Below are 25728 nucleotides of genomic sequence, written 5' to 3'. Positions count from 1 at the left end.
TGGTTAACCCGATACTGAGAGTGTCTTACAATGGCACACACGAAGTGATTCCTTGCTGTTAAACTCTTCCGAATTATTGATGTATAACCACAAAGACAGTTCCTATCATTATTTTCTTGTGTCCTTCCAATAACCTAGAGACCTAGAGGCCTCTTTCCTTGGTGAGATATACGTGTATGGCTGAAGGGTCCTTGTTTGGATTCTTAGATCTTTTAGTACCAGGAGGAAAACAACAACAAACAAATATTTTAAAGACCTCTCTCATGATGAGTGTTTTAGCAACGTCCTGGAGACGGGTCTCCCTGCATCGTCCTAGGCTGGGTGAGTAATACGAGCAAATGTTGGTAAAGGGGCGGCGCGTCCCCAGGTGTTCCAGAATTGCGCTCCCTCCCTCCTCCACATCTGTCTCTGCCCTGTGTGACTGTGCACCAGCCCCTGCCTGCGCGAAAACCCTAGAAGAGAAAAGGCCAATCAAGAACGGCGATCACCACATCCCCGCCTTTTGCCACCGCCCACTCTCGACAGGCTGACAACCTACACAGCTCCCAGCGACTGCTCTTACTTTTCCATCGCCTCCCACCCAACCAACGCCCCCTGCGCTCGCGCCGCGGATGGGACGCCGGAGGACCCAGCGAGCATGCGCGACCGTGCCGAGCATGCTCAGTAGCGCGCGCGGCGCCCCAGAGCTTCACCGAGGCGCCGCTGACGCTGACGCGGAGCTCTCCGCGGCGGCTGCGGGAGCGACAGGAAGTGAAGCGGCCGGCCCCGGTGACCGCGGAGGCAGACACAGAGGCGGAAGGACCCCTGCGGCGACGTCGTCGACGGGGGTGACGGAGGGGGCTGAGCACCTAGGGGACTCGCCGGCTCGGAAGCCGGATCCCGAACCGGCCAGGATGGATTATCACCAGCCGGGGACCGGCCGCTATCAGGTGGTGAGTACCTGGCCCCCCGCCCCGGCCTCCTGCGCCTCTGGGGGCCGCAGGGCTGTCTCCCGCCGTGCCCCCGAGAGTCCTTTTTCTCGGATTATTCCCGGGGGGAATGTGCGGTCCTTTTTTTGGGGGGGGGCTCTTATAGCAGGTCTAGCTTTCTTCACATCTCCTGTGGAGCCTGTCTCTGCACCCCTTCGAGACCCTAACTTCCCAACCCATCTCCTACTAGCTCCCCACCCCTCAACCACACCCTGTACGCCTCTGTACCACACCTCCTTCATTAAAACTTATATCTGTTTTATTTCTCGCTTTCTCGATCATTTTCTCATTCTCTGACTCAGACACTTCTGCGACATTCCACTGGATTGTCTGCTGGGAATGGTACTGAGTTCACATACCTGCTGGGGAGGTGATCGCCATCATAAATGGAGCGGGGGGAGGGGGAGGAGATGTAAGCATTACGTAGGTCAGATGTGGACTTGGCAAAAAAAAAAAAAAAGTGGATTTAAAAATCGGGCCACTGTAGAGAGTAGTCATTGTGCTGATCTGTTCTCTGAGCTCTAGTTAACCATGGCATTTTGTCCTTTTCCATGTTTTTTAGGACATGTTAAAAGTGACTATTCTGTTTTTCTATTCCCACTTTTTTTTTTTTTTTTCTGAGTGGGGAAACAGGAAATTTTATTAGAAAAACGCTAATCTTGTTAGAAAAGTAATTTTTTATTAAGTACAGAGTTTTCCAGTTTAACCGTATAAATCTTTGTATGTTGAAATGAATGAAAAGTGTTCCTCTATATATTCAGTGTCAAATTTTTAAATACATTTTTCCCTCTGTTATTCTGGTGGTGTCGTTAAAAAAATGGACTCAGCAGTAGTTGACTATTTTGTTCCAGCTGATGGGGCAATTAATAGTACTATTTGCGACTTTTTTAAAAAAAATATGCTTTATTGATTATGCTGTTACAATTGTCCCAATTTCTTTTCCCTTTGTTCCCCTCCACCCAGTGACCCCCCTCCTTCCAGTTGTTCCCCCCTCTTAGTCCATGCCCATTGGTTGTGCATATAGTTCTTGTTTGTGACATTTTACAAGTGTATACCTGTTAGTGGAGATTTCACCTTGAAAATCTATTTGCACGTGTGAAACTTGTTTGTGAACTAAGAATTTCAATTAATAAGTGCATTTTGACAAATATGAAGACTACTGAAAGATGAAATCCCAATGTAAGGTTGCATTTTTCTACAATTAAAGCTCGCGGTGCTTCTGTTTCATCTGGTTTACATCCTGTAAAACCTCCAAATGATTCATACTCCGAATTCTTTGGAAATGTATCAGGTTTTTGTTTTGGGTTTTTTTGTTGTTGTTCTTTTTCAGGACAGTTTGGAAAATATTGTTGCCAATATATAAGGTAGTTTTCGAGTTGTCAGTGTATATGGGTTTGGTGGCTTTATTATTTTTTTAAAAAGGCATTCTTATTTTTGCAGACATTAACAGAAATAAAATGCATTAAGTAAATATTGAATACTCTTACCAGTGGGACTTTTTTCTTTTATGTAATCTGTTTTCTTTCCTGTTCCTATTTGTTTTTCTTAATGGCATTAGCTGATTTGAATTCTTTCTCTTTGGGGAGTTTGCTTATCAGAATTAACCTTGTTCTCGTACAGAAGAGAGTACTCAAAAAACATTTTTATCTGATGCAGCTATACCTTAAAATAATTTGTTATATTGTCACATTTGCTTTCAGCAGTTATGACAAGTTAAGACTTAATTATTAGTTTTAAAAAGTTTCTAATACGAAGATATTGAAATTTGCTTTCTTAGTTTTAAGGTTTTTTGTTTTTTTCTCAAACTCATTTCAAAATAAATGGACAATATTATATCTTATTTACTTATTTTTTTCAAACTTGGAGATGTGTTCCAGCTTTGAATGGGTGGAGGTGTTCCTTCAGGGCAGAGGGCAAAATCAGTTCTTCTGAGGATACTACTCACTTTAGGTATGACATCAATTTGTTTTTTTTTGTAAGGCAACGTATTTGAGAATCTTAGTATAATTTAAATTTGGATTTTAATTCTTGTTTCTGCATAGTCATTTCATCTGGTTTTGTTGAAATGGCCTGATCAATAACTAGGTATATGCTGGAGAAGCAGCTGAATTGGTTTCCAGTAGAAACCAATTTATCTAGGGACCAGTCTTTAACTTTGGCTTATAAAGTGAACACAACTGTATGGCTTCCTTTAGCTCAATCTGTTTTTCAAAAAAGGAAATTCTGGAGAGATTAATAAACTTGAGCAATAATTTCACCTGTAAAGTTGGAGATGGGCAAGCATGCTTAGGAGTGAAATGGTATGCACTGTTAATTTATCACACATTGAGAGAGTTTGAATTTAGCTTTCCGTGTTGGAAAGTCATTCGCTGTTTGATGCCCAGGACCATCAGGATGACTTACTACCATTAACTGGTGGACAATTTTTTTGTGGAAAATAGCGTTTTCTATGGTCTCTTGCTTCCCGAGTTAAATGGGTCTGAATTTTGTTAAGTAAAGCATTGGATAACTACAAAAAGCCTTGGTTGTTACCCAATTTCAGAAAAAGCAGGGTGTGATAGGTAGTTTCATTGTGTTATGGGAAGTTGAGTTTTGTTTGGTAGGAAATGGGCGATGTTGACAGGGCTTGAAGCTGTTAGGCCACATTCTAACTTTGATATGTATTTTAAAGGATTGTGTGCTTGTAACAAGCTGACCAAGATTTCAAAGGTATTCTATGTAAAAGATAAATTGGCACTATATTTTTAGTAGTAGTTTCCCAAACTGTATTCCAGAATGATGTTAATAGTCTTAGAAGATTTGTAACATATAGTAGCATAATAAAACATACATTTGCATATTGAAACCATGAGAAAATCTGAAAATGATGGTTTGGACTTGGCTTACCTAGCTCTCCCTACACCTTGGCCACAGATTTTTAAAGAACATTTTAAGATTATGTTAACATTTCCATAATGTCAGTTTTCTATAAACATAATGAAGTATTCATACTGTGAACGTCTATGTACTTTGTTCTTTTTTTTTTTTAATTGATTTTATAGAGGAGAGAGACGGACATCAATTTGTTATTCCACTTATTGGTACATTCATTGGTTGATGCTTGTATGTGTCCTGACCAGGAATCAAATTTTGCTCTTTTATCTGGAGAATTAGAGTTAGTTACCCCTGATAAATCACCTGGGAAGGAGATTGATTATTAATGGTTAAAAAACATATTCAAGTAATCTGGGCTTATATTTAGGATGTGGTTTTTACAATTTGGCTTAGTTACTTAAATTCTTAAAGCCACAGTTTTCTCTTATTAGTATCTACTTCATTAGGATTATTATGAGAACTATACAATGTAGTATATACAATGTAGAGAGACTGGTACAGGAAAGAAAAATATGAATAATTAAACTATGGAATATTAAAAATATTCCAATTTTCACTGATGAGCACCTTTGTGTCTCTTGTTTTATTTGCCAACTTGAATATCAACTAGTTCTTTGTTATTCGTATGAAGAACTGTGAGAAGTCTTTAAGATTTTATTTTACCGTATTTCGTCGTCGTCGTCGGCAGCCGTCCGTCTCGAGAGACGATGGTGTAGCTTCTTAAGAGTCTATCTGCACCGCCGAGAATGGCTGTGCAGTCCGACTCGGGAGTGACACGGTATCTGTCTCCTCCCATGTTGAATCGACATCTTGCGATGTCGCTGGAATGTCCTCTCCAGTGAAGCTGAAGCTACAGAGCCTGGGCAGGGTGATATGGAGGGTCTGCTGTTGCCCATGCAGCAGACCCCCCCTCTCTTCGCAGCTGAAGGATCCAAGGGAAAGACGGAGTCAATACAGCTTGGCTTCAGGTGCGCCGCAGGAGTTGCCGGTGTTGACTACAACATCAAACCGCCTTAGGGACTCCGGCTCCGGATTTTCTGTCGGGGTTTACTCCCGTAGCCTTTCCCCTGAAGAGGTATGCCGCAAGGCAGCGGAGGTTTTTTGGAGTCAGAGTTTTCCTTCTCTGATGTGCCCTGACTGGAAGATCGAACCAGCGACACTTAGCTCGCAGGCCGATGCTCAATCCACTGAGCCAAACCAGCCAGGGTTTTTACCGTATTTACAAGCTAATAAATTAGTATGATAATGTTTCATGATTAATGGCAGAAAAGAGGAGACTCCCCAGGTCAGAAACAAATGACATTATTATTACTCATAGCATAGCAAGCTGCATGATCATCAGCATATTTGTGTAGGTTTTCCTTGCAACCAGGACCCATGAGGGTGATGTGTCTAGATGGATGCATTAGTGGATCACAGCTGAGGACTCAGGAGCAAGGGTCTCTCACTTTTTAGCAGGTGGAAAACAATGTAGCAAACAACAAACAAGCTAGTTCACCTTTCCCTGGAAGGGCAGTTAATGTATTGTGGGAACCTTGACCTTCTTTGTTACTTAATGTGACTTACTGCAAGAATTCACTCAGTATCAGGAAATAGATAAGCTTTGTAGACTGTGACACTCACCAAGAATGTGCAGGGTCACTCAGGTCCATGGTGGACTGTCTTGCCCAGTGGAACATGTTCTAGATGAGATAATAAATGTTGATTATTAAGTGCAGTAATTTACTTTTGTTTTCCATTTTAAAGACGTTTTGTAGTCTTTTACTGTATGTTGTTCTCTAGTTATTCTTTTCTTGGCACGGCTCAGTTCCTTTGATCTTCACTTGTTTGTCTCCTTTGAACTTATCAATATTCTTTATCTGGTTTATATTCTTACCACACTGCTTTTACATCATCGAGGTTGCCCATTGCTTAATATAATAGATACTTTTCAGTTCTTGTTTTGCTTCATTTTTTGTTACATTGACACTTTAAACTTTTTCCTTGAAACTCCTTCCTTATTCCTGATAGGAAGAAACTTTCTCCTCTTCTTTGACTTTTCTTCTCTTGGTGAACTTAATTTGTACTTCTTAAATGTTGACTATTGCTATTGCATGGACTGTTGTAATAGCCTATTTACTACTTCATTCCTTCATCTGATCGTTTTCCAGTGTCTTTCATTTACACTGCGTGAATCATACTCGTGACCTCTTATTGAATTCCTCTACATTTAATATTAAATCTTTCAGATATGTAGAAAAGTTAAAAGTACTGTACGGTTGGTTACCAAGTAGGGTCTACAGTTACTAACAGTTCTATATTTGTGTTACTGTATATCTGTCAATTCCTCTTATTTTTTGATGTTTTCAGTGTAAGTTGCAGGTATACATGTACATCACTGTAAACCACATGCTTATCATTATCGTAGAGTTTAAAGTTTCTTTATGGTTCTTTCTCTTTGGCGTAAAGCTGACGTATAGTGAAATGCGTAAGTCTTACATGACCTGTTGGGTGAGTTTTGACAAATGCATACACCTGTGTAACCCAAATGACTTTCAAAATATAGAGAAGGAATTAACAAATGGAGTTCCAGGTTTTGTTTTGGTAAATAAAGTTTTATTGTAACACAGCTAGACCCATTCATTTACAATGGCAGGAGTATTTGAGGCAGAGCCCACAAAGCCTAAATCAATATTTGCTATTCTGCCCCTTATAAAAAAGTTTACTGACCTCCCATATAGAACATTACTATCACCTAGAAAGTTTGCTTATGGCCCCGCTCTTACAATTACTACCTACCACATGATCGTTATTCTGATTTTTTTTTTTTCACTTCAAATTAGTTTTGTCTATACTAGAATCATATAGCATGTCATCAGCAAAGTTTTTTTCACTCTGCATGAAGTTTTGGAGATTGATCCATGTTATTGTGTATATCAGTGGCTCATCTCTTTTTATTGCTGAATATTATTTTAGTGTATAAATTGTATGAATATGCTACTGTTTGTTTATACACAGCTCTGTTAATGGACATTTGGATTGTTTTAGTTATTGGTTATTATGGATAAAATGTTAGGAATATTCTTATACAAAATTTTGTATGTGTGTGTGGACATCTTTTCAATTCTCCTGTGTGGAATTACTGGGCAATAAGGTTGATGTATATTTAGTTATATAAGAAACCACTAGACTTTCCCCCAAAGTAGTTGTATCATTTTGCACTTCTGCCAACATTGAATGAAAGTTTTGGTTGCCTCACCACCTTTCCAAAATTTTGGTATAGTCGGTCTTTTTAAGTTTAGCCATTCTTGGAGACTTATTGGATTTTTGAGGTATAAATTTCTGTTCTAAACATACATGTTCCTTGAATTGACCTTCCTCTTTTCTGCAGTGCCATATCTTAGCAATTCCCACTCCCCCTTAATTTTTAGGCACTAACTGATGGAGCCCAGGACCTACTTATTATTAGTTCTTCAACCATAATATATTCTCTCTTACTCTCCAGTCTCATTTTTCAGATTTATCATCTAAAGTTCTGTACCATACCCTTCTGGTTTGTTTGCTTCATAAAATCCTGTTTTATTGTTTGTTTGTTTTTAAGATTGTATTTATTTTTAGAGAGAGGGAAGGAGAAGGAGAAAAAGAGGGAGAGAAACATCAATGTGTGGTTGCCTCTTGCACGCCGCCAACTGGGGACCCGACCTGCAGCCCAGGCATGTGCCCTGACTGGGAGTCAAACCAGCACCTCTTTGGTTCACAGGCTGGTGCTCAATTCACTGAGCCACACCATCCGGGGCTAAAATCCTGTTTTTTAATGTAAAAACTCCTATGAAACTGTACTTGGAAGAAGGAGGCATGGCAAGTTTCTTGCATTTGTCATTAACATCAAGGCAGAGGAAAAATAGATAATCACCGTATTAGAGAACTTGTCATACTGGATTATGTTTTTGTGTGTCTTTGTACTTCTACACTGGTGCTTTTTCTCACAGCTGCTTCAGCAGGGTTCTGTGAATGTCTCATTTTTATTTCATCCTCAAAGCATGTTTTAAACTTCTAAAAACTAATTGAGGAAATTCAGATGTGTATTATACTAAGTTTTCATAGTTTGAAGACTAGTATTTTGTTAATTTGTGTTGCCAGTGTATTTTGTTTTTGAATGGACCTCAGATTAAAGTTTCTTTGGCTTTTTCTTTGCATGTACAGGTAGTGATATTAATTGTAAGGATGTCTTTGATTTGATTGATTGAGTGCAGCTCATTTAAAAAAATCATACAAATGAGTAAACTACACTAACATACCTGAATGATGCTGAATCAAACGCAGGCCATTGCTTAGGAATATTTAAGCAGTATGTGATCTAGTTATATTCGTGCAGTAACAAGTTAACGCATTGTCATTATATCATGAAAATACCACAGTATAGATAGTTCATATGCATATTTTATGTTTCAGGTACCCCTTGTCAGATTTATGCTTAAGATAATGACTGTATGGGAAAAGTTTTTAAGATATCATTGATTAATTGTGGGACAAAGGTCCTATAAGTCATGTATTCACTTAATACATAGTAATTTATGCAGCATCTCAATCTACCAAATTCTGTTTTAGGTGCTGGTGAACAAGACAATTAAATTCTTGTCTCATGGCTCATAAATTGGTGGAGGGAGAGGCAAATAAATAACTAAGCATAATTTCAGATAGTGATAGTTTGTTTCAAGAAAATGAAGGAGTTTCATGGAATAAATAATACATTTTATGAATACTAGTTAGCAATAATACAACATTAATGACTTTGGTTATGTCAGGAATACGCTGAGAACTCATGCTAAGTGCTTTACACTCATAAGCACATTTAATCTTAAGTTTAACTTAAGTTTAAATAACTATGGAATACATTCTGCTTACATTTACTAAGTGTAAATTTACTGACAAGATCATTGCAATTAAGACTAGTCTACCTGCCATGTGATTGTAAATCATCCTATGTCTGTGTTTTCTTTTTGTTGTTGTTCTGAATTTTTTATTTACTTATTTATTTTTAAAGAGAGGCAGAAAATGAGGGAGAGAAACAGCAGTGTGCAAGAGATATTCAGATTGGTTTCCTCTTGTTTGCCCTCAACTAGGGACCTGACCTGCAACCCAGGCATGTGTCCTGACCCAGAATCCAACAGGTTACCTCTCAGTTCGCAGGCTGACGCTCAATCCACTGAGCCACACCAGCCAGGGCCATGTCTGTGTCTTCATGCCATGTTGTTATGGTTTCTTCAAAAGTTGGATCACTTAGCTGGAATTAAGGTGTGGGTAAAATTCTTGTTAAAGAGTTGCTAAATGCAAGTTGGGAAATGTTGCAGTAGTTTTAAGATTTACTATCAGATTATTTCAAGATTTTGACTTGCTTGCTTTTAAGATTTGTTGGAACATGCACAATTTAATATTTTAAAAGTTTAGGAATGTGCTGTGATTTAGATTGTCTATGATCTCCAGACATAGACCCAATTTCTCCAGAATTAGCCATTACATTATATAAAGAAATTGTGCTATTTGGCAGAGGCTTTGAGAATAAGAAAATAAACTGAATGGTTTTTACCTCATTACTAACTTTGAAGCTCTAAGCACTTGTCTCCTGTTTGGATCTTGGACTGAAGAAGTCCAGTAGTGACAGTTTTTATAGAACATTTATTCTTACTTGGGTGGAGCTTTCATTTATATCAGCATGACTTTTTTTTGTAATTTCCCCAAAAGGGGAAGGGTCTTGAAATAACACTTGCGAACCTTTTAAGTTTTTGTTTGTAACCTTTAGAAAACAACACAAGCCTGTGCTTAACTCGTCCCTTGTTTGATTTATTATTGACTGCACATGAGCTATAAATATTTGCTCTGTAATACTTTTTGTTTTTCTGCCCCACCTCTCTCCATCCACTGCTTTAAATCATGGTCACTCTTGCCTTCTGTCTTTCGAACATATTCTTCCACTTTCTCTTTTCTCCTTCCTTCCTCCAGGACTAACATCCATTCTTTATTCAGCTCTGTTTAGATGTTCTTTCCTCCAGAAAGCCTTTCCTCACCTTCTGCCTCCCTACCTCCATTTCCCACCCTTTCATACCAAGTTCTGGGTTCTTTTAACACTTCATTATCTCTGTCACAGCCCTTATTCTGTGGCATGTGTTTTGTGAACTTAGTGGGCAGTAGGGTTTAGTTCTCTCCTCAAAAGAAAACAATCTTTAACTGTTTATAACTGCTTTAATTCTGTATTTTTAAAAAATCCTCATCGGAGAACATATTTATTGACTTTTGGTGAGAGAAGGAGGGAAAGAAAAAAACACTGATGTATTCCATCTGTATTTTTAACATATGCATATATGTATATTCAGCTACTTGTTGATTTATTGATTTTACTTTTGTTTCTTACATGTCCTGCTTTCCCTTCTCAGATCATGATCTTCATAGTCTCATCTATTGGGTTCAAATCTTGGCTCCTCATTTACAAGCACTGTAACCTTGAGGCAGTTTACCACTCTGAGCCATATCTTCCTCATCTGTAAAGTAAGGATAGGATAGGTACCTACCTCATAGTATTGTGAGGATTAAATATATGAAAAGCGTCTAATTTGTAGGTAAATCAGAAATTCGTATTTACATTTTATGACTGAAAATATTGTTCACAACTGAGTCAGGTAATGTGTTTTGTACAATATTTTGAATTTATCATGGAGTTGCCTAATTTTTAAGGTTTTATTTTTCTGTGTATCTGTTGTTAATTCTTTGCATATCCTCTGGTGATTTTCAAAAGTTACTCTTCAGCTTTATGTTTTACATGATCAAATGCATCAGATAATTTTAAGTTACTCTGTTTTGTTATTTGAAGACATTCTTCCTAGAGCCCTCCATTCTCACTGCTTCCATCTGTACTGTCCTGTAGGCCTGGTGCACTTGCCTTCATCACTTTGCTTGGTGGAGCCTCTATTTTTTGAGTTCTTAGTCTTTCTCCATTTTTGGTTTATACCCTAATATTAGTGGGACTTATTTTCAGTAGGTTTCTTAAGAAAATATGCCTGGGAGTTGAAAAAAATAAAACTAAGGTTTGAATTTGTTGACATCAAGTTCATAATCTCCTGTTATTTTAATATGTATAGGTCTGGTGATAACCCTTTTTTCATTTAGGGATTTGCTTTCTCATTTTTTTCTTTGATAGTCTAGCTGTAATTTTTGTAGTTAATGTAATCATTGGTATGGCTGGTTTCTGCCATTGTATTATTTGTTTTCTGGGGCTTTTTTCTTTTCTTTAAACTTTTTCTATGGCCTTTTGGATCATTTGATTTAATTTTTTTTTTCAGTGCCCCTACCTTACTATTTCCATTGCCTTTTTAGCTATTCCTCTTTACATTTTTTGTTTTTTCGCTTGCTAAGATGACAATAAACAGTGAAAAGTCAGGTTGTATATTTAACATTAATGTCATATCGCTTCATGTAAAATGTAGAACTTTATAACTGTATAGGTCTCTGTACCCTCTACACCCTCCCAACCTTGATGTTATAGTTGTCATAGGTATTACCTATACAGTCATTGCAAACCCCAACAATGTTACCATTTTTGTTTTAGATAGTAACACATTTTAAAATATTTAGGAAGAAAAAAGGTTTTTTTGTACTTATCATTCCCTATGCTGTCTTCATATCTGAAGAAACGTTTCTCTTTATTAAATATTTTCAGCCTAAAGAACTTCCTTTACCATTTCTTAAAGTGCAGATCAGCTGCTAATTGCCTTATCTTACTCTTATCTGAAATGTCTTTATTTTGCCTTTATTCCTCAGTATATAGATAGGTAACTTGGATGCAGAATTTTTGACTTAGGTTTAAGATACTGTCCCAATTTCTTCTGACAGCCATGGTTTCTGTTGAGAAGGGTGTAGTTACTTGAATCATTGTTTCTCTGAATGTAATATATTGCTTTTCTGAGTCTGCTTTCAATAACTTTTTTAATCTTTGATTTTTAGAAATTTTATTCTATTGTACCTAGGTGTGGTTTTCTATGAATTTGTTTTGTTTTAGCTTCACTAAACTGAATTTATGAATTTATTTCCTTTACCCCTTTGAAGAATTATGGACGTTATTTCTTCAATTTTTTTTCCTGCTTTAGTCTCCTACTTTGTTTCTACTTTGTTTCCTTTAAGCCTCAAATTAATGTTTTTTTTAATCTTTTAAATTTTTATAACGTTCATGTGTTCTTTGTTTGCTTATTTAATTTTCAGTCCTTCTCTGTTCTTTAGAATGGTTAAAGTCTATCAATTTAAATCCACTGGCTCTTCCCTCCGTCATCTTCATTGTGCTATGGATCCCATCCATTGGATTTTTTTATAACACATTTTTTTTTAATCATTACAGAATTTCTATTTGATTCTTTTTTTTTTTCCCCCCTATTTCTCTGTTGAGATCCCCTGTCATTTCATTGATTTCAAGGTAATTTTGCTTTACTTCCTGGAGTAGCAATAAAAGCTGCTTTAAAATTCTTGTATGGCAACTATAATCTGAGTCATTATAGAGCTGGCATCTCTTGATTGCCCTTTCCCTAGGAATGATTTATATTTCCTCATATTTTGTATTTCTAATAATCTTGTATTTTATCCTGGATCTTCTGAGTGTTGTGCTATGATCCTCTGGAGGATATAGAAATTTTGTTTTAGAGGCAATCAACCAGCGTTAGATTGTAAGCACTGTTCAGTGGTTCAAATCTAAGCTTAATTCTTGGATCTTTACTAATCTGTTTTGGGTAAGTCCTACACATGGCATTGTTCAAGGGTTAGTGATTGCCCTTCACCTTCTGGGCTGCCCAGGCTTCATTCCATGCTTCCTCTGGCTAGAAATAGCGAGGTTTTTATTGGGGTTTTAGCAACCTAAGCTGCGGTCTCTCTCAGCTATGGTTCTGCCTCAGAGCAAAGCTGAAAAGTGAGGGGGCAAAAAAAAAAGGAGAAACTCATCTGTGCAAGTTGCTTTTCTCTAAGTTTTAACTTCCCTCTGCATCCCCATTTTCTTGAGAAGTTCAGAATGGTTAAGGTAGTTGTTTTATTTTTTATATTTTATTCTACATTTCTAGTTGCTGTCAGTGAGAGGGTTGGACTGTAGGGGCCTACACTGTCGTGATGGAACTTGAGCTAACTGTAGATTTTGAGATTTTTGTTTTTCTATTCCCTGTATTAACTTTCCTCCTAATATTTTTGTTTTTGTTTTGTTTTTTCCTGTTGGAGGTGGGGTTTTTTGTTTAATTTGCATGTTTATTCTCTGCCTGTTTATGTGCTATGAGGTGTGCTTTTGACTTATTGATAGGTGGGCTTCAGTGTTGTGTTATTTCTTGGTAAGCCAGCCTTTTCATCGAGGGCCTCCCAAATGCCAGTGTCTACAGTTTAGTTAGGAAGCTATGGCAGTAGTTTAGGTAAGGGACAGTGGTGGCTTAGATTAGAGTAGTAGCATTGAAGAGACATAGATGTGTAGATTCAGAGGTGTGTGTGTAGTGTACTTACAGCATGAGAAGTAGTCGTGAAGGTCATCTTGTGGCAGGTTAGGTTACTACATGTAAGTCTTCGTTGGAGGCATCTTGAAACAGCCTGAATTTAGCCTGCTCACCCGTGCCCTTTCCTTCCCCCTCTTCTTTCCCCACAGGCGTGCATCTCCTAAACTCTTAACAGATCTCACAAGACTTGCAACCAGGAGTGCAATGGGCCGTGGCAGCTTGTCCTGGGTTAACCCACTGAACCTGTCTCCAAGGCTCCCATTTCTCTGACTTCTCAGCGAGCTAAAAACAGCCCCACCTTGGCTTATTCTTTCCGATGGCATTTCTGGAGAGCCAAAGCTGCCCCGCGTAGGCCGTCTCCTTTGGCTTCTATCCTAAGCCCTTCCTTGTTTCACTGTCCCCTCCTTTAATAAATGTACTCTCAAGATTAAAAAATATATGTAAGAGAGAAAGAAAAGAAAGAGCCTGAATTTAGAGACAGTAAAACCTGATTTGAATCTTTCTTTACCCCTGACTAGGTGTGTCAATTCAGTTATTTAAAGTTTGTTCCATCCTACTCACCTCAGAGGGTTTTTATAGGGACTAAAGTAGATGGTACGTGTAAAGTGCTTTTTTTTATTTTGTAAAAAAATTAACATTTATTGGGTTTGTACTATATCAGGCATTCTGAGTATGTACAGTGTTAATTTTTGTACTCTTTAGAAAAATTATATGAGAAAATAGACCCTACTTTATGGTTGATAAAAATAAGGCTCAGGCAGGTTACATAGTAAGTGCTGGAACCTAGGTTTGAATCTAGAAAAGTTTATTCCAGTGCCTGTGTACATAACCAGTATGCTTCTTACTCTTAGCCCAGTGTTAGTGATTCAATAGACTCAGAAGTATTTGTGCCAGGGTTTTGTTTTTTTCATTTCTCTGTACATAATATATTCCTACACAGTGCTGTTTTTCAATGACCTTGTTAAAAGCAAAATTAATGTATAGTGAAACACTTTCACATTGTTTTCAGTGTATTAAGCATGCTAAAGATTTCTCTTTAAAGCACAATTGTCTTTCAAAATTTTAAATTAAAAATTTAGATTACCAGGTTTTTTTCCTCCTCCAAAACTCCTTGGTAAATTTGTTTTATTATGTATGTTGACAATTGGTATTTGAATATCATAGAAAACTATTCACTCAGCTTCTCTCTGTGTAGTATTTTGCTCTGGTTTCTTCAAAGGCACACGGTGTAATATATTTTTGTCTTGTGCATCTTCTAGTGCAAATCAATGCAGTAATGGAATTCACGTGTGTACATTTTTACTGGACAATGCCAATCATGTCAAGTTTTATGGAAAGCCTTGGTGTAACAGTGTTCTTGTATTGACAAGTACCTTTAGAAATGAGGCATTACAGTGGTCATTGTAATATGACAATAAGTATCATTTATACTGGAATAAAGAAACATTTAAGTATTTATACAGGAATAAATATATATGGGCACATGATTGCTAACATTTTGAGAGAAAAACTGTGTGTGTGTGTGCACGGGTGCACACGCATGCGTGTATTTGGCTTCTGATATTATGAAGTTATTCAGCTTATGTGTACACATTTATCAGCCAACTTTTGAGGGTGTGTTTTGGCATATAACCCTTTGATGGATGAGCCCTTTAACTGTTGCCTGCAATGGCATGTTGGCATTTGTTATGCTTCCTGGATGAATCATCAACAACAGCATGTCTTAGTAATTGATACTACTGTATATAGTTTTGAATGAGGATTCTTTTCTTAGCTTTTCTGTGTTTACTGAGGGAAGAACAAAACTTTCTCTGAAGAAAGGTGGTGTTTCGGGCCTGGTCCTCGCTGATCTTGGCTCCCTGGTTTACCTATGATAGAATATGTAAACTTTTATTTTCCTTTATTCCCCCTCTTGCAGCCCATGCCTCAGAGCTCCTAGTTGTTAGACGCTCAAAGTTCTAGGGATTGATGGGTTGGGATTTATACCTATTTTCTGTACCCAATATAGTAGTTACAACATATTAGTAAACGGGTTGAGTGACTGATGACTGACTGACTGAACGAAAATGAATGAATCACAGGAAGATAAGGCTCAAAGACCCAATCAAGGTTATGCAGCTAGGAAGTGCTGGATCTAGATTTTAAATTTAGATCTGGCATCAAATCAAATTATTTTCTTTTCTAGTCATATATAGCAACTACCTAATCATCCAAAAGAATGATACAAACAAGAAAGTACATCATACTAATTTTTTAAGTGACAAATGAATGCTTGTAATAGTAACTTTAAAAATATCACATGGAGTTAGTTCCCTTATGCCCTTGCAGAGGAAACCGGTTATACACCATTTAGCTTCTATCCAGCCTGTGTGTCAGCAGCAGTCTCCACAGCTCTGGATTCTATCTTCTTACACCACAAACAAGAATAAATTCTAAGTGGATTAAAGACTTAAATGTTAGACCAGAAACCATAAAAATCCTAAAGGAAAACATAGGTAGTAAAATCTTGGACATTGCTCATATCAATATCCTATCTGATATATCTCCCCAGGCAAGGGAAACAAAAGAAAAAGTAAACAATTGGGACTGCAACAGATGAAGAAGTTTCTTGCACAGCAAAGGAAATCATCAACAAAATAAAAAGACAACCCACAGAATGGGAGAACATATTTGCCAGTACATCTGTTAAGGGGTCGATATCCAAAAATTATAAAGAACTTAAAAACAACACCAGAAAACCAAACAATCCAATTAAAACATGGGCAAAGGACCTGAATGGACACTTCTCCAAAGAGGACATACAGATGGCAATAGACATATGAAAAGATGCTCAATGTCACTAATCATCAGAGAAGTGAAAATGAAAACCACAATGAGATGTCACCTCACACCTCTCAGAATGGCCATCATCAGTAAATCAACAAACAACAAGTGCTGAGGAGGATGTGGAGAAAGGGGAGCCCTTTTACATTGTTGGTAGGAAAGCAGATTGATGTGGTCACTGTGGAAAGCATTGTGGAGATACTTAAACAATTAAAAATGGATCTGTCTGCCTTTTGACCCAGTGATCCCACTTTTGGGAATATACTTGAAGAACCACAAAAGACTAATTTGAAAGAACATAAGCATCCCTGAGTTCATTTCAGCGTTATTTACCATCACCAAGATACGGAAGCAGCTCAAGTGTCCATCAGAAGATGAGTGGATAAAACAATTATGGGTCATTTACACAATGGAATAGTACTTGGCTGTAAAAAAGAAAATTTTACCCTTTACGACAGCATGGATGGACCTGGAGAACATTATGCCAAGAGAAATAAGCCAGTCAGAGGAAGACAAACACCATATGATTTCAGTCATATGTGGAATCTAATGAACAAGCTGAACTAACAAGCAAAATAGAGACAGATACATAGCAGGACAGCTATGGGGTGGGGGAGATTAGAGGGTGGAGGGATTGAGCAAAAAGGAAAAGGACTCACGGACAAACAACAGTGTGGTGATTGTAGGGGGCGGTGAGGAGGGTGTAAGGGGGCTAAATGGTAATGGAAAAAATACAATAAAAAATAAAAGAATGAAACAAACAAGACAGTACACGATACGGATTTTTTAAATGACGAATGCTGTAATTGTAACTTTAACAATATTACGTGGAGTTAGCTGCCTTATGCCCTTACAAATGAAACCAGTTATACACCATTTAGCTTCTCTCCATTCTGTGTGTCAGAGACGGTCCCCACAGCTCTGGATTCAGTTTCAGGTAAGACTAAAGTTGACAAAGGAAAATCAGGACCCCTAGAAAAGAAGCAATGAGTAGTCGAAGGTGGGAGGAAAAGCAGAAGGGAATAGTTCTCTGGAAGCTGAAGAAAAACCAGTTAGAACACACTCAGTTGTGTTGAATGTATTAAAGATTTTTGGCAGAGTGAGGGCTGAAAAAAAGGTTTTTGGACTTAACAATTAGAAGGTCAGTGTTCTTAGCAAGAGCTGTTGGACTGAACGCCAAATGGTAATGGATTAGAGAGGAAATGTGCATTGGAGGTGCACAGAATGATGATATATTTTTCCCCCCCCTCAGGATGTTTGTTACTGAAGGAAAGAGAGAAGGATCAAAATAGTTCAAAAAGCACTAAAAATGTTTCTTATTTTAGCTGGGTGCAGGTTTTTCCTTTTTTAAGTATGGCGTGAACAGAATATATGTGTGGGTAGAGAGAAAGAAGTTAGTGGAGAAAAGGGAGAGATGTTATTTAAAGGAAAAACGATCCTTTGGGAGGCAGGATCTTCTCGGTACAGTTGTCTGGCATTTAGAAGCAAAGAATATAAGTTAGGATGGGTGCCATAATGATAAATTTAGAGACGAAGGGAGAGGAGGAATTTTGCTTGAAATCCTGTTTTCCTCTGTGAAGTAGAAAACAAAGATTTTAACTGAGTTTGATGGTTGGAAGTGGGGACTAGGAGAGAGGTGGAGCTGAAACACCTGCCATGGTGATGACGCGTTCTGACAGTCCTGTTGGGATCAGAAACTAAATTTGTACTGGCACCAGTGTACACAGTTATGGATGTTTTCCTCCTTCTACAAGGAAATAGTAGACAGACTTGTCCCAAATTGGGTCTCAGTGGGGTAGATGTGACAGAGGATATGGGCGCTAGAAAGTAACCAGGTGGCAGCAAATGCGGAGCCCAAAGAACAGACATAATAGAAGCAAGTGCGTGAGAAAAGTAAAAGCCAGGAGATTGTGACCAGGAAGTAAACTGTAGAAATATAATATTTTCTAGTAAAAACAGTTCTAGTTCAGGTCAGGAAAGAACTGATGTAGTTACTGGACCACTCAACTCTGGATATTATTACTTCCTCTCTTATAGTTGAGGCATTAAGTTGCTTTATACATCTTGTACTATAAATAGCATGATTTAAAGTAGCGGGGGTAATGTAGGTGCTATGGAGCTGGTTTGTAAGTCTTCTTCACGGGGGATTGTTTGGACCCTTGTAAATATTAATAAGATCAGGATGAGAGAGGGTCAGGCAGGCTGTATAGGCAGTATGAACTTAAGAGAGGCTTGATCTAGAATTGACAATTTCAAGAAAATCTTCCTTGTCTTCTTGTTTCCAGATAAGGGGGATTTTGTGCAAGGATTAACATTCTTGTTTGAGAGGCCTTTAAGGAGTATAGTGCCATCCAGGGAAAGTTGGATTTTGATTAAAAGTGTAAAAATCAGTTTGTAAAGTTACTGAGGGTGTAGAGGTTTTTAATGATCATGTTGGGCTTCTAAACAATAGAATGGAACTTGTTAGAAGCTGTATTGTAGAGTTTTCAGTTAATCTGTTTGTTTTTATACAATAAATTTTGGTTCCTTACCATGTTTTTTCTTTAACTTTACTTTAAAAATAATTTTAAATTTATAGAAAAGTGTGGGGAAAATAGTACAAAGAATTCCTGTATAGCGTTCACCCAGTTTCCTTAAATGTTGACATTTTATTACATTTGCTTTGTGATATTCTCTCTTTATATATACATACACACACACATGCACATACATATGTGTATATACATTCATACACACTATATATATATTAAACTTTTAAAAATCCTTACCTGAGGATATGTTTTTATTGATTTGAGAGAGAGAGAGGGAGGAAGAGAGAGAGGTCTCTCCAGAAAAAGTCCAGCCATAGTTAATATAACAAGAAAGGTTTGGGCGACATCAGTGTAACCTGGCAGCCAAGGAGAGTGGACTGGAATGCACATGCATGAACACTGATGACTTCACTGTACTAGTCAGTGGGAGCAGTAGATGCCATTGAGTGAGCATGTGCACTGTGTGGCTGTTGCATTCAAAATGAGAGCGTAGAGCAATGAATCTGCATCAGATTTTGCAGTAAGCTTGAACATTCCTCTGTGGAAACTACTCAGATGATTCAGAAGGCAACAGCTATGGGCAACAGGTGATTGCCAGCCTCATCACGAAATGCGCCCTACTCCTGCTTCATGTCTCCTGCAGAGTGTTTTGGTGAAACATCAAATCACTGAGGTGACTCAGCCCCCCTACAGCCCACATTTGGCATCCTGTGACTTCTGGCTTTTCCCAAAACTAAAATCACCTTTGAAAGGGAAGAGATTTCAGGCTGTTGATGAGATTCAGGAAAATATGATGGGGCAGCTGAAGGTGATTGGGAGAACTGTGTGAGGTCCCTAGGTGTGTACTTAGAAAGGGATTAAGACTCATTGTCCTATGTACAATGTTTCTTGTATCCTGTATCCTCTTTAATAAATGTCTCTATTTTTCATAGTACATGTCTGGACATTTTCTGGACAGACCGTGTATACACACATACACACGCTCTCTCTCTCTCTCTCTCTCTCTCTCTCTCATATTACTTGGCCATGCAAAAGAATGAAACTTAACATTTCTAATAGCACATATGGACCTAGAGGGTATAATACTCACTAGTCAGTCAGAGAAAGACAAGTACCATATGATTTCACTTATATGTGGAACCTAAAGAACAATATAAAGGAGCAAACAAAACAGAAACAGACTCATAGATGTGGAGAACAGACTGATGTTTGCCAGAGGGGTGGGGAGTTGGGGGGCGAGGCCAAAAAAGATGAAGAGATGGAGAAGTACAGATTGGTAGAGAATAGGCATGGGGATGTACAGTATAGCACAGGAACTATAGTCAGTAAGATTGTAATCTCTATGTATGGTGCCAGGTGGGTACTGGAAATATTGGGGGAAACACTTTATAAAGTACTGTATTTTTCACTCCATAAAACAAACTTTTCTCCCCCCCAAAATGGGGGGAAAATGTCTGTACATCTTATGGAGCAAATATTGTGTCACAGACCTGTCAGCGGTGGCAACAGCTGTGAGAAGAGGAAGCGGTGGGCGCACGCAAAACCGCTGGGGATGCTTAAATGTCCCACTTTATTGCTGAATCTCAGGGCATCTGGTCAGTATGAAGGTAGCAAAGAAAGTGATAACAGTGATTGTGAGCAACTGAGCTTCATAAATTCTGACACTAGCGATGATGAGTTCTTGGGGTTCCCAGAAAACTAGAAGAGTACTTGAACCTTAAAGTCGCTCCTCATTTGTTAATTACAGTGATAATGGTTCTTAATACCGCTGTTGACTGCTGTTCACTTTACATGGTTGAAATAGCATTCTGTTATATTTCATTAAATATTTTAGTACAGTATTCTCTCACTTATTGTGGGTAGTACGACTAGGGGACCCCCCCCCCATGATAGGTGAAAATCTGCGAAGTAGGAACCTTACATTTATTTTAGTATTTATATATATTTTAAGGCTTTATAAACCCTTCCCACACACTTATAAATCATTCCCAGTCTCTTATTAACCTTTCCCATTCCCTTATTAACCTTTTATACACTTTTATAAACACTACTTATGTTCTTAAACATATTCTACACTCTTAAACCTATGTAACTTTAACAACATATGTATACAGTACCGCAAAATCCCGCAATATAGTGAAAAATCCGCGATAAATAATTATGAAAAATCCTGCCGCAATATAGAGAGGGACTACTGTACACCATTTGGTTCAGAATATGTTTTTCCTTGTTTTCCTCCTCTAAACCTAGGTGTGCCTTATGGTCAGGTGCGTCTTATATTGTGAAAAATACAGCATATGATTCTCTAACCACAGTGCTGTATACCTGAAACTAATACAAAATGTTGAATTGAAAAAATAAATATTCTTTTAATTAAATGAAAAAAGTGACTATGGAAGTTCTATGCTATAATGGGCAGAGACTGTTAACTTAGTTACTGGGTTTTATTGTTGGCATATACCAAATGTTCGCTGTAAACTACAAATTTGTAAAAATAAAACTGAAGTTGCTAGGTAGGGCATTTGAAATAAATTGGTATATTCTACTAATTCCAAAGCTTTATTTCTGAGGTCATTTGTAAAAGTATCTGTAATTATTTTAGTTATTTGAATAAATTGTGAGAGGTTTTAAAAATGAGTAGGCCATTCTGGAGAGAACATTTATGTATTAAGGAATTGAACTTGTGAGGAACTAGAGGAGAGCTGTTTGTAATACAGGATTGTTTTCCTTAGTATAATTCATCTACACTTGCAGCATTAATAGATTGGAAAAGTGGTTTACTCTTTTTGAAAACTTTGTTACTTGTTTTAGTTGATGTTGCTTAGTGTGTATCTGTACTTTACTTTTATTTGTCTTTTCTTGCTCATCTGACATTTTTCCTCTTAAAAAAGTATCATTATAGGTGACTAATTAGGAATTCTCTGGGTACCTTGTAATGGGAAACATTACACCAGGGCAGAGCGCTACCGGTCAGGAGCGTGGTCATCTAGTGCCTGCTTGGTATTGTGTTTTTTTATCATTAGGAGTTTTACTTTTCTTTGTAATACACAGTGATTGATACATGGTAGACAGTATTTACTGTGGGATTGGATTAATCACAATCTATTTGTAATCATGAGTATTTTTTTATAAATTCTTAACAAACTGAAGTTTGTTTTTATTGTAAAGGAAGTATAAAAATTCTAAAGTTCTTACTGACTGATTAGGTCTCTTTAAATTTTTTGTTCATCTTTCTAAATGCTGTATTATTTTCTTTATAGCTCGACAAAGTCTTTAAAAAATGAGTGTAAATTTAAAAAAAATAAAAGAATCTTATTAAAATTTCTTGTATCCTTTGTTCTCTAGCTTCACAATGAAGAGGATAACTCAGAGTCGCCTGCTGTAGAGCAACCATCAACTTCCAACCTAACACCACAGACCGTGCGGACTGTTCCTTCAGCATTAGTACTCGAAACGGACTCTTCTCCTCCACCTTATAGTAGTATTACTGTGGAAGTACCTACAACTTCAGGTATTGTTGTTTTTATTATGAAACAACTGGTAATGGTTTTAATAGCACAGGGTTTTGGTTCATTGTTTTTTACTAGTATCATTTTGTGTAATAATCTTGTCTGTTAATAAGCTTCTTTAGTTTTATGATTTAAAAAAGTTTTCCCAAGAAGAGTTTGTAAAATATTTACATTATACATTACTTGTCTCATATTGTTCTTTTAAAATCTAATTTAGCCCTGGTCAGGTAGCTCAGTTGGTTAGAACGTCATCCCGATATCCCAAGGTTGCAGGTTCAACCCCAAGTCAAGGCACATGCAAGAATCAACCAGTGAATGCATAACTGAGTGGAACAACAAATAGATGTTTGTTTCTTTCTCTCTTTTCCTCTCTCTAAAACTATTAACTAAAAATTTAAAAATAAATAACTAAAAATTTAATTTAAATGTGTAGCTATTTAAACTTTCTTATGAATCTATTCCCAGTGGACTAGCATATAACTTTTGGAAGAAATAAACGTATATAAACATACATATATAAATCACACACATGTATACATACATACATCCATATATATGTGTGTGTAACTACTTATATAGTCATAAAACAAGGTGTTACTGATCATGAGTGTGAGTTGTGGTATGTGTTAATGGAGGTATAGGCTGTGTGCATGTTATCCCATACACATGGTAATAATTCTTGGACACAAGGCAGTGATTCCTGCTTGCTGCCGTTCATCTTATCCTTTCAGGTCATTCTAAAGAACCACCCTCATTTATTTCTCTGGTCACAATTTGCATTTTCCCCAGCAGCACTCATTTAATCATTATAAGGTTTTAAATATGATTTTGTAAACTATTATAAATAACGTCTAAATATTTTATATTATGAAATATTTTAATCAGTTATTGAAAAACGTTTTAATATAAAAACGCTTTCATCAGAGTATATCGTCTTTCTTATCCTTTATTCTATAATTACTGTCATCTGCTTCTCTCAGACTCATGCTAGCTCTCTGTGGGTATCATTTTTGCTTGTCCAGATTTTATTTAGACCATAGGGAATGTGTAAAGACCCAGTATTTTTAGACTAATTTTATTTGCTTTTTTGTGCAATTAATGAAAATTGTCTCCCTTGCTCCTGTTTGTATGTTCAGCACCTGGTTTGATGTACAGTTTTTATGTTGATTTCTATCAGTTTTATTTATGTGGCTATAAGATTTAACAGCTGGATTGGTGCTTTCTAAAATTTATTATGGGCTAACTCTTCTTCATTATTGTATATAGTACAATGAATTTGTTATCCTAGATTTTTTTTAAAAATCTGGAAGGTACTAAAAGTGAACTTGCAGCCGCTTTGTTCTGACTACCATTGCTATGCTGTGTATCAAACTACCTCAAACTTACTGGAATAAAATAGCAGTCATTCATTATTATTAATTCTCGTGGTTTGGGGGCTAGACTGGGCTCTGTTATGCAGTTTTTTCTCTCAGGGACTCATGTCATTTTCATTGGTGGTAACTGGGCTTGGAGGTATTTTGCAGGCTTTCTTATGCCACGTTTGATGATTGACTTGGACCTTGACTAGGGCCTCTGATGAGGCTATCACCCTCACCTATATGTGGCCTTTTGTGGCCTGAGCTTCCTTACTTTTTTCCTCATTTTTTAAAAAATCTTTTTTCTTTGTGCTGCTCTGCTTGGATGCTTTTTCTACCTTGTCTCCCAAATTGCTGACTCAGTCTTCTGCTTCATCTAACCTACAATTTATTCTTTCCATTGTGTTATTTTATTTGAGATACTGCATTCTTTTATTTCTGAGTGGTACTTTTTTATGGTTTCTAAGACTTTTTTCATGCTGTTGAGCATTCTTATAATCATTACTTTGAACTCTATATCTGATAAATTGCTTTCCTCCATTTCATTTAGTTCTTCTGCTGTGGAATTCTCTTTGTCTTCCCATTTTGGCTGCCTGTTGGTGTTTGTTTCTATAAGGTAGATCAGGACACACTCGGGCGCAGACCCATGTCAAACACTGACTGGGGCTGGCCCTGGGAAACCTGTTTGGAGCTATCAGCGATTCACCATTTGTGGCTTCTTCTGCTGGGCCTGGGTGTGTGCAGAAAGGACCAGGCTGCACACGAAGGCCACCAGGCCCCAGGGAGGGTGTGTTAAAGTTTCATCTCCCAGAGATCTGCCTCCACATGCAGGTTGTCGTTAGGCTTAATCATTGAAAGAGCCCCCAGCTGTACTCCTCAGCAGGGCTTTAGCTCAACAGGATCAGGTGAGTGGGATTCCTGCAAGTGGGGCTATTGCTTTCTCCAGACTGATACCCCATGGAGGGGACTGCCGTGCCTGAGAAAGATGGCTTCTGCATTCTGGGGAATGACTCAGCACAGGGATCTTGGCAGCTGAACCTTCAGTTCTCTCCCCAGAACCACCAGACTCTCCTCACATGTCTCTAGTCCACTCTGCCCTCTCTTAACCAAAGCCCAGGGTAAGTGGCTGCCAATGAAATTTTGCGCATTATCCCTTTATGGTAGTGTCTGCGTCTCTAGCCATCTCTCCCTGGTGGACAGAAACCCTGCTGCTTTTCACAGCCGGATGTTATGTGGGCACCGTTCCTAGTTCTGGGGGTCCGGGCTGAAGAGCCTGGTGTGGCATTTAGACCCCACACTTCTCAGGGAGAACCCCCACCCAACTCCCCAGCTGCTGAAATATCCCTTCGTTACTTTAGCTGCAGCCGGCCCTCTCATGCCTCCGGACTTCCTGCTGGTCTCCATGTGGTGATACGGTTTCTCTTTTAAGCCCTTGGTTATATGGCTGGCTTCTTTCTAGCTAGTCTTAAGTTGGTTATTTAGGATGATGGGTTTTTTTTTCTATAAGTTAGTTGTAATTCCCTGTGGTCCTGGGAAGAGGTTAGTGTACTTCTACCTACTCCACCACCATCTTGAACCCCCTTATTGTTATATTTTAAGCATGGGGAGTGCCAGTTTTCTGTGGACGTCATGTCCTTTGATAGGTTACTTTATGGCTCATTTCATCTGAGAGCAGTATCAGTAATGGGTGACATTTGTATACGTAATGCTTCATAGTTTACCGAGTCCTCTAGAATACCCTTCTATTTCATCCCTTAATAGTTAATAATAGCCTTGCTGAGTCAGGTTTATTGATTAGAAAGTGGAACTTCATGGTTTTAACTGATTTGCTTGAGATGACATACATATAAGAAGGTGAGACTGGAGCTCCCAGACTTTAAATCCTCTGGTTGAAAACCCCTGCCTTAAAAGATAGAAGAAAAATAAGTAAAATTAACAAGTGAAAATTAAAGCTCTTGTAGTTTAATGTTTCTTCCCACCTTTCATCTATTATTGGTGGGAATGTATTTTCTATCTTTGATATTAAAACGTCTCAAAAACTCACATATCTTGTTAATATAAAAGTTCTAATTTCCTTGGATAATGTTTCTTTGTTCTAGCTTTAAAAATCATTTTATTACTACTGCCTTAAAATTCATAACTATTATTTTCACTTAAATTTTACTTCTATTATAGTCTTGGGA

At 37.7% G+C, this 25728-nt stretch overlaps 1 protein-coding gene across 1 annotated transcript in view; it reads left to right on the top strand.

Moving 5' to 3' along the window:
- Window positions 1-514: 514 nt before the first annotated feature.
- The window catches only part of NDFIP2 (Nedd4 family interacting protein 2), a 49754-nt gene continuing 24540 nt past the window's right edge, over window positions 515-25728 (top strand). The window contains exons 1-2 of the mRNA XM_090258511.1: window positions 515-932; window positions 22027-22192. Coding sequence (XP_090114637.1) covers window positions 612-932; window positions 22027-22192 — 487 coding nt within the window. The 5' untranslated portion in view covers window positions 515-611. The remainder of the gene's footprint in view (window positions 933-22026; window positions 22193-25728) is intronic.

Source organism: Furipterus horrens, unplaced genomic scaffold (genome assembly GCF_987537825.1).
Source record: "Furipterus horrens unplaced genomic scaffold, mFurHor1.1.pri manual_scaffold_12, whole genome shotgun sequence".
NCBI classification, from domain to species: domain Eukaryota; kingdom Metazoa; phylum Chordata; class Mammalia; order Chiroptera; family Furipteridae; genus Furipterus; species Furipterus horrens.
Note: the sequence above shows the minus strand (reverse complement) of the source record. Positions and strands in the feature narration are given on the sequence as shown.